This window comes from Engraulis encrasicolus, chromosome 6 (assembly GCF_034702125.1).
Source record: "Engraulis encrasicolus isolate BLACKSEA-1 chromosome 6, IST_EnEncr_1.0, whole genome shotgun sequence".
NCBI lineage: Eukaryota > Metazoa > Chordata > Actinopteri > Clupeiformes > Engraulidae > Engraulis > Engraulis encrasicolus.
In genome coordinates, this window is record NC_085862.1 from 54,195,525 (window position 1) to 54,205,524 (window position 10,000).

Genomic DNA, 10,000 nt, shown 5'->3' on the forward strand with positions numbered 1-10,000 from the left:
GTCACATGCAGTGTGTGTGTGTGTGCGTGTGCGTGTGCACGTGTGTGTCTGTATTTTTGAGTATATGGGTGGTTGACATGACGCCCTGTTTTTAGGTAACATTAGTTAAAACCCACAAAATGTATATTTTTCCTCTTGAAAACAAATGTAAATGAAAGAAGATGTGGTACATCATGTTTCATATTAGTCTTAGATGAGAATAAACATTTTTGTTCAGATTTATGGAAAGGTTTATATGTCAAATATAACATTACAAAACAAACAATATAACAAACTGTAACATTAATAAAACCTGGAATATATACAGCTATAAAATAAACCAACAACATTTTGAAACATTTATAAAGCATTTGGCATGATTGCATAAATATTAACCTTATATTAAAAAATATGAATGTGAAAAAACTCAATACAGTAATATTAACCACAAGTTCAATTTTGTAACACAAATTGCGTCCTGCGGGGTGACATATAAGTCAGGTTTGTGGACGGGCATTTGCAAGGCCAACTACAAGGTTCTTAACTCATTGACTGCCTTGGGCGGTGGCTGACGTCATTTCGAATAGTGACGACCCCTGCCTTTGGCGGCTGCCGCCGATAATTGCGTTTTTTTTACAACCACGCCTATTAACCTCTTAATATGTCTGCATATTGCAATGTTTCTATCACACAATGCTTAGGTTCTTTTATGGTGTCCTGCGGTGTGGCTGCTCTTATGGAAGGGAAAAAAGTTTTTTATGAGTGAAAACACATATTAAGGTTAAACACAATATCATTATCTAGTTAGCGTGAGCTCGGAGGTCAGCCATACAAAAGGATTAAAATGGCCACTATGCAGTGAATTTCCTGTGGTGTGACTTCATGTCCTGTGGTGTGACATGCGTAGGCATTGTGTTACTCAATCCTTACTTATTTTTCATGCAAGGATACCAGGAGATTTATTTGTCCCATTCACACAATTATTACAAGTAATACAGTGACATGCCAATGCCAGTGTAAAGACTTTATGACTAAAAGTCCTGTCCTCTCTTCTTGTCTGTCTGTGTCCACAGGTGTAGCACGGGCTACCTGGGTGACTACTGCCAACACAAAAACCCCTGCCACCCTGGCTTCTGCGCCAACGGTGGCAACTGCACCGTGAGCGTGCACGGCGTGCCGGGCAGCCCCTCGTGCACGTGCCCACTGGGTTTCACCGGGCTGCATTGCCAGACGCCCCAAAATTCCACCTGTTACCCCAAGAACCCCTGCAGGAACAAGGGAGAATGCAGCCTGCTCGCCCTGGACAAGTACAAATGCCACTGCTCCCACGGATGGACAGGTGAGACTAGGCAGTATGCCAATTGAGTGTGTGTTTGTGTGTGTGTGTGTGTGTGTGCGTGCGTGTGTGTGTGTTTTTGTGGAGTGTGTGCATGCATTCTGCCTTATCGTATCTATACCCGATGTTGTATTTGCCCAGTGCTTGCTGTACTTGCCCAGTCCAACAATCAAGAAAAAAACAGTGTTAAAGTTCATTCCCTGCGTTGATTAAATTAATTCCCAGTCTAAACTTGTTTAGGTAGCTTTTTGGATTTAAGGACCATATTGTTTTTAGTCCCTTTAGTGAGCATAGCTGTAAGAACATTCTGGTAGAAAGAGATGGAATGGGTTAGTGGGATCTTGACTTTCATTGGAGGGCTACTTGGCCATTTCTGACACTGCACTGCGCTGTAGTTAGCTTCCCCACTGAACCAGCTGCTGCCTGCTGTGAGTCTCAGATGAGCTAACATCTGGCCGTCTACACTGCAGCCTTCCCACCTGTTGGCCTCCCTCTCTCCACACCTGCTTCCTCTTCTTGGAAAGAGAGACTTTAAACCATCTAATATTACAAGGGAAAGTTACATTTCCTTGTCGGTAAATGATTTGATTCTCGACTTGACCAGGCGATGTCATGAGTGTTTTTACTTGTGAAGATGTGGAGACGTTCTTAGAAGTAAAATGATCAACACATTTTTTCTATAAGGCAATTAGATGCATGTCTCAAATGTGTTAACGAAGCACTCATGGACTTTTCCTGTCATGCCTTCCATAGTCTATAAGTATAACCACACCAAGTACAAATGGAGGAGGTTGACATCTGTTTCAAATGAGAGACGAGGAAGAAGAAAAGATGAAAAAAAGCTCAATTTTAGGCTTATATTTGTGTCGATTCAATCTCAAGTTGAGTTAGCTTATGAACTTGAGGCAGCAGGGCAACTTACTTTTTAAAGTTTGACTGGCTTGCAATGTTTTACAGTGTAATGCCCTATCCAATAGACCATGACTATGAGCAGAAAAGAATTCATCATAAAGTTACTCTACTCTACTCCCCTATGCAGTTGGCCATGACTGTGAGCAGAATAGAATTATTCTAATATCTCTATTCTACTCTAATCTACTCTACTCCCCTGTCCAACAGGTCATGACTGTGAGCAGAATTGAATTAATAAACGACCTCTTCTCTACTACACTCTCCTATGCAATGAGCTATGATTGTGAGCAGAATATAATTAATACAGTATCTCTACTCTACTCTACTCTACTCTACTCTACTCTACTCTACTCTACTCTACTCTACTCTACTCTACTCTACTCTACTCTACTCCCCTATGTAACAGGTCATGACTGTGAGCAGGAGGACAGCTGCATCTCCAGCCCCTGCTTTAACGGGGGCACCTGCACCGTGCAGCCCAGCGGCTCCTTCTCCTGCACCTGCCCGTCCGGCTGGGAGGGTCCGCGCTGCGAGAACGACACGGACGAGTGCAGCGCTGATTCCTCCTCCTCCTCGCCTTCCTCCTCCCTCTCCACCTCCACGCCGGTCTGCCACAACAAGGGCCAGTGCATCAACACCCAGGGCTCCTACCAGTGCAACTGTCTGCAGGGCTTCACGGGGCGCCACTGCGAGACGCCGTACCAGCCCTGCTCCCCCTCGCCCTGCCTCAACGGGGGCACCTGCCGGCCCGTCTCCGACTTCAAGTACCAGTGCCACTGCCTGCCAGGTGAGATGCCCAAACATGGTCACAGAGCAGTGGTGCCAGTGCCACCTGCCGAATTGGTGAGATTTTATAACGGGAGTTGTAGTACCAATGCCAGTTGAAACCAATAACCAGACATTTGGAGAAACGGCATCATTGTCACAAGGAGTAGTGGAGCCAACGCGTGCTCAAACTCAGATAGTTGTTGTTGTCTTTGGGTGTGTGTCCCATACAAGTCATCATACATGGTAGAGAAAGACCACATTCTCTTTACTGGAGCGTTTAATGCACCATGTCCACCTACCTACAGCATAGCCAGAAAAAAAAAACAGGAGCAGTGTTCCCCTACTATTGCCAATGCTTACCAGTTAAGATGGCAAAACCATACCAATTCCACCTGACTAGCAGCTAAGCTGCAGAAATCCCACTGCCAGTGCCTACCAAGTGAAATAGACATTCAAAAGAACCGTAACCTATCCGCCAAGGTGAGACAGACTCCCAGACTTTATTAAGACTTTAATAATTCCACCTGCCTACCTGCCAGGTGAGAGTGTGAGTGACTGCGAGTAAAACAAGACCGGACAAGAGACGGGGGGAAAAATCTGGAGGGGAAATGGAGAGAACATTAATAACACGAAAAGTAGAATGATGGACACAGAGAAGATTTATATAGCGGCACAGACAGGAAAACGAGGGGAAGATACGTGCAAACATTAGATCCATCTGCACAAGTAGACACTAGTGCCAGCAGCTGTCACAGGCGGATACAAATGAAACGCAGCGTAATGTAGAAGTGAGAAATAGAAAAAGAAACAAGGAGAAGGGAGAGGGGGAGCAGGAAAGAGAGAAAGAGACAGATGTGAGACAAGAGAGTCTACAAAAAGAGCCAGAGAAAGGCCAAAATTGAATGATAGACGTAAAAGAGGTAAAAAGATAGAGGTAAAAAAGAGTGGTAGAGGCATATTAAATGAAATGAGGGAGAGAGTGAGAGTGAGAAAGCATGAACGAGGAAAGGTACAGTGGTGCAGACCTGCTGAAGGGGGTGGGGGGGTTAACAGACATACTGTATTAAATGAAATATGAGAGAGAGAGAGAGAGAGAGAGAGAGAGAGAGAGAGAGAGAGAGAGAGAGAGAGCGAGAGAGCGAGAGAGCGAGAGAGCGAGAGAGCGAGAGAGCGTGTGCCAGAGGAGGAAAGCTGAAGTGATACATACATGCTAAAGGGGGGTGTTAGACATATGAAATGAAATAAGAGAGAGAGATAGTGCGCCAAAGTAGGAAAGGTAGAGCAACACAGACATGCATGCTTGAGAGATAAGAGGAAAGAGAGAAGGGGAAGGAAAGCTAAAGTGATAGACATACGAAATGAGAGTGAGAGGCAGGCTGAGGAGGTGGTGGTGGAGGTGAAGGTGGGGGAGGTGATGGTTCAGGTGTGGTGTAGTGTGGTGTGGTGTTGCCACTCCTGCCCTCATCCGCCTCTAAGCCCGTCTGTCTGCTGTTTCTAATTAAAATACTCCAGTTGCAACAGTTGGCATTGTTCGCTGTGTGCACTGCCTGCTGTGTGGCCGGAACACACAGACATGCCTTCACATGTGCATTGCTCACACACAGACGCGCGCGCATACACGCACACACACACACACACACACACACACACACACACACACACACACACACAGACACAGACGCACACACACACACACACACGCGTGGGCACACACAGGCGCGCACGCACGCACACACACACACACACACACACACACACACACACACACACACACACACACACACACACACACACAGACACACACACACACACACACACACACAGACACACACACACACACACACACACACACACACACACACACACACACACACAGATAAAAGGTTACATACAGGTACACATACAAACACCCACACGCCCTCAGGTGCTGGTAGTACTCGTGGGAGGCCTGTGCACCCGCATGTCTATGTGTGGGTGAGTGTTTGGCATGTGCAGACTCTCTGTCTGTCTCAGTGGGTGAGTGAGTTTCGCTTTTTTGTTGCAATGTCTCTATTTTTGACATGTTGGTTTTTGCGGGTTTCTGACAGGATTTAATGGAACTAACTGCGAGATCAACATCGATGATTGCCCGTCTCACGAGTGCCAGAATGGAGGGACCTGTATGGACGGCGTCAACACGTACAACTGCCAGTGTCCACCGGAATGGACAGGTAGAAGATACTGCCAGATATATGCTGACATGTCTTGAAAATGTCCACATTGCAAATCAGTAGCTGGTGTAAAAGTCAATTTAGTTCATTTCACTGTTAAATGTAGTGCCTTGTCCTTCTATATAAGGCTCACTGTTGAGATCATTTTTAAAAGGTCATTCTAAAACCACTTGTTTTACCTCTGGGGTTTAGCACGTCAGTTAAAGCTGTTAAAAAAAAAAAGATTTGGCGTTAACCCATAGCCCAACATGCTCTCTCTCTCTCTCTCTCTCTCTCTCTCTCTCTCTCTCTCTCTCTCTCTCTCTCTCTCTCTCTCTCTCTCTCTCTCTCTCTCTCTCTGCATAGAGAATGTGTAAAACAGTGATAATCAAAATGTGGGCCACTGGTTGGCCTTGAAAGTATTACAAGAAGGCCTTGTTGACTAATTATTTGAGTTGCATTTTTATTGGGTCAGAGGTGGGCCACGACGAACAGTTGGAATGGGTTGGGAACCCCTGATGTACAGAGCAGTGCATGGATGTCTACTCTGTCCCCCTGTCCCACATGCACATTTTCCTTCACCTCCCTTACCCTCCATATCAGTACTGCATGGACAACATGCACAGAATAGTGCATACTGGATAAAATAGGACTCCTTCCCCCGATGTCTGCAATGCCCCCCTCCCACACACACACCTACCTTATCCCCTGTCCTCCAGGTCAGAATTGTGGACAGAGTAGCGCATAACGACTAACACGTTCCCTAATGTGGCAGCTGTGGCCTTTAAGGAGATGGGCTTTAGATTGGAGGGGTTGCAGGTTCGAATCCCACCCTTTCACTCCCTACACCCCCATCCATGGCTGAAGTGCCCTTGAGCAAGGCAGCTCACTCTACACTGCTCCAGGGACTGTAACCAATACCCTGTAAAATAACTGTGAGTCGCTTTGGATAAAAGCGTCAGCTAAGCGAAATGTAATGTAATGTAACATAATGTAATGTCTACTCTGCCTCCTTCTCTTCCTCCCTCCTCGCCCTCCTCCCTCTGTCCTCCAGGTCAGTACTGCACAGACGACGTGGACGAGTGCCACCTGCAGCCCAACACCTGTCAGAACGGCGGCACCTGCAACAACGCGCCGGGCGGCTACAACTGCGTGTGCGTGAACGGCTGGAGCGGCCTGGACTGCTCGGAGAACATCGACGACTGCGCCACCGCCGCCTGCAGCAAGGGCTCCACCTGCGTGGACCGCGTGGCCTCCTTCATATGCCAGTGCCCCATCGGGAAGACTGGTGAGGGACGCACACACATGCAGTATTCATACATACACACACGCGCACGCACACACGCGCGCACGCACACACACACACACACACACACGCACACGCACACGCACACGCACACGCACACGCACACACACACACACACACGCATACACACACACACACACACACACACACACACACACACACACACACACACACACACACACACAAAGGGATCCACCTGCTATGCCAGTGCCCCATCGGGAAGACTGGTGAGACATACACACACACACTCTACACACACACACACACATGCACAGAAACACAGGGGCACAGGTGCACAGACACTGTTCTTTCACCTGCCAGTTCAATCCCTTATCGGGACTAGAGAATGACATGCCTTTCATTGTCGCTATGCACATGCACAATGTGAACTATACATGCAATGTAGCACAATGATATAGCACCTCTCATCAGAACAGCATGTAGACACACACACACACACACACACACACACACACACACACACACACACACACACACACACACACACACACACACACACACACACATAAACACACACACACACACACACACACACACACACACACACAGATATAGACAAACAATGTGCTTACTGCTAAGATACGCTGACTCATGACTGATGCAACTAATGCCTCTGCAGTAGCCTTTGGTCATGCCCCTTGGCACTAGGTGTTCCTCTGAGCTGCTGTTTTGGTTTTAAGTCACTGACACTGATGCGTGTACATAACTGTGACTGGCACTAACCTGTGAGGTGCACCTTCCCTTGTGGCCATTTTTGTGACTTTTGCACAAGTCCTGACGTGATTTTGTTCCTCTGTTGAATTGACTTTACTGGAATAAGCGCAAAGTGACGCTCTCTGTGTTTGGGGTGTGTGCAAATTTGTTCATTTGTGTGTGTGTGTGTGTGTGTGTGTGTGTGTGTGTGTGTGTGTGTGTGTGTGTGTGTGTGTGTGTGTGTGTGTGTGTGTGTGTGTGTGTGTGGATGCGTGCGTGTGTGTGCCTCTTTGTGTGTGTCCCTCTGTGTGTGTCCCTCTGTGTGTGCGTGTGCGTTTGTGTGTGTGTGTGCGTGTGTGTGTGTGTGTGTGTGTGTGTGTGTGTGTGTGTGTGTGTGTGTGTGTGTGTGTGTGTGTGTGTGTGTGTGTGTGTCTTCTCCTCCTCCTCCTCCCAGGCCTGTTGTGCCACATCGACGATGCCTGCAAGAACAACCCGTGCCGCCAGGGTTCCCAGTGCGACACCAACCCCATCAACGGCATGTTCAACTGCAACTGCCAGTCGGGCTACAAGGGATCCAACTGCTACGAGGACATAGATGAGTGTAGCATGGGTGAGCAACTCACTTCTTTAAAAAAAAATCCTTTATGGAAATAAGACAGTGAGGGTGAAGGGCACGAAGGACGGCACGCTTCAGATTTTTCTTTAAATCGGCCATTACACGCTGAAGAAGGGATCTGCCTGAAATGTTCGTGGGCGAAAAAAAACCAAAGAAAAAATAATGTTATTATTTATAATTTATAACACTGTGTCTTAAAGGGTTAAAAGGTAGTTTTTGTCTTTGGCTTGTGGTAGAGTGCGAAGAGTGCAGACTGGGTGAGCAATCAAAGCACCACCAACACACCAATCGCCTGACAATCACTCACTCAAGTTTACCAAACTTATTTAATGTATTTATTCAATTATTTATATCATTGTTGATTTGAGGCGAACTCTATTACCTGTACTGGCCATTAAATAGCCACAGTTGCATATTTGGCCATAAATGTAAACAAACAAACAAACAAACACTCACTCAAGTTAAAGCAATATCCGTGTTCGTGGAACACTATGGTGGAATTGTTACAGAGAGACCAGACTCTCTGCTTTGCACACATATTATGTGTTTGAATACATAGTATGTGCATTTGAGGCGGATGATAAGGTCGTGGCGATGAAGTGTTGCCCTCAACCCTGCCCCCTCGCTCTCCCTTTCAGGTGCAAATCCCTGCGAGCACAACGGCAACTGTATAAACACGGAGGGGTCGTTCACCTGCAACTGCGTGGCGGGCTACACGGGGCCGCGCTGCGAGCAGGACGTCAACGAGTGCCTGTCCAACCCCTGCAAGAACGACGCCACCTGCCTGGACCAGATCGGAAAGTACACCTGCATCTGTATGCCGGGTAGGTTAGACACGCACGCACGCACGGACGCACACACACGGACATGAGGACACACACACACACACGCGAACACACACACACTCTCACACACATAGACATGAGGACATGCACATGCACACACACACACACACACGAGGACATACATGCACAACTTTTGAAGTTATTACTTTAACTTAACTTTTATCATAACTTTAACTATAACTTGATAACTTCCTTCACACCAGCGATCACACAGACACACAGTGTGGTGAGGAATTTTCATGCCAATATGCATTTACATACACCCACACGAATTTCACGCCTATGACGCATCATCTGTATTTGAAATGTTGCCCCATGTAACCAGAAACACTTCCTGGTTTCCACTCTGTCTTTCTCTCTCTGTCTCTCCCCTTCTCATGCCGAGGGGAGATGCTGTAGGGGAAATATTGTATGTTCTGAACTGAATTTATTAGCGAAGTCCAATAAATGAATTTCAAATCTTAAATCCTCCTCTCTCTCTGTCTCCATCTATCTGTCTCCATCTCTCTGTCTCTCTGTCTCTCTGTCTCTCTCTCTCTCTCTCTCTCTCTCTCTACACCTCTCTCTCTCTCTAGGTTTTGAGGGCGAGCACTGTGAGAATGACATCAATGAGTGCAACAGCTCTCCGTGCCTCAACAGTGGGAAGTGTATAGATGAAGTCAGCCGCTTCGTCTGTGAATGTCCTCAAGGTCTGAGCACAGCTTATCATGCGCCTTTGTCTGTCTGACTGACTTTTTGTCTGTCTGTCTCTCTCTTACTAACTCATCTACTCACTCACTCACACACGTTCTCTCTGTCTCTGCCCCATGCACCGTCCCCCCCCCTTCCCCCCCAAACACACACACAGCCTCCCATCCAGCCCAAATGTTTAGAGAGTTCCGAAAGCTCACAAATCACTTGCACACATACGCAACACCAGTGAAGTGTCCCACGCCTGCTTCCTCCCTGTTTACATCACCACACACTCTTGACCCTTAACCCCTAGAATTCCATGAATACCTAAACATGCATTGCCCTTTTCATAAACTCATGTTAAGTTGAGTGCCTTGGTATCTTGCTGCTTTTGTAATGTATTAAGCCCGTCACCAACAGACACCATCCCCAAAAAGACTCAGTTCCAATTAGCCCTGCAATTGGATTTCATTCTTTAAATACCAGTGGACACGTCACATCCTTGGGCTGGTCTTCCCGTTTCACGTCAAAATTGTGGAAGGGGAAGTTGCAAGTTGTGTTGTTTATTCCCCTCTAGAATGTTCACACTTTCTTTAAATTACAGATTCAACCTTTATCTCGCTAATCTATCCGTGGGACTTTCTTGTCCTTACTCTGTCTGAG

At 46.9% G+C, this 10,000-nt stretch overlaps 1 protein-coding gene across 2 annotated transcripts in view; it reads left to right on the forward strand.

Moving 5' to 3' along the window:
- Nucleotides 1–10,000, forward strand: part of notch2 (notch receptor 2) — a 93,015-nt gene that overhangs the window by 39,812 nt on the left and 43,203 nt on the right. Inside the window, exons 3-9 of one of the 2 annotated variants that reach the window (XM_063201978.1) lie at nucleotides 1,053–1,318; nucleotides 2,634–3,014; nucleotides 5,083–5,205; nucleotides 6,239–6,472; nucleotides 7,659–7,814; nucleotides 8,459–8,644; nucleotides 9,241–9,354. In XM_063201978.1, coding sequence (XP_063058048.1) covers nucleotides 1,053–1,318; nucleotides 2,634–3,014; nucleotides 5,083–5,205; nucleotides 6,239–6,472; nucleotides 7,659–7,814; nucleotides 8,459–8,644; nucleotides 9,241–9,354 — 1,460 coding nt within the window. Of the gene's footprint in view, nucleotides 1–1,052; nucleotides 1,319–2,633; nucleotides 3,015–5,082; nucleotides 5,206–6,238; nucleotides 6,473–6,695; nucleotides 6,718–7,658; nucleotides 7,815–8,458; nucleotides 8,645–9,240; nucleotides 9,355–10,000 lie in introns of those variants that run through there. The other variant, XM_063201979.1, reaches the window with a different exon arrangement.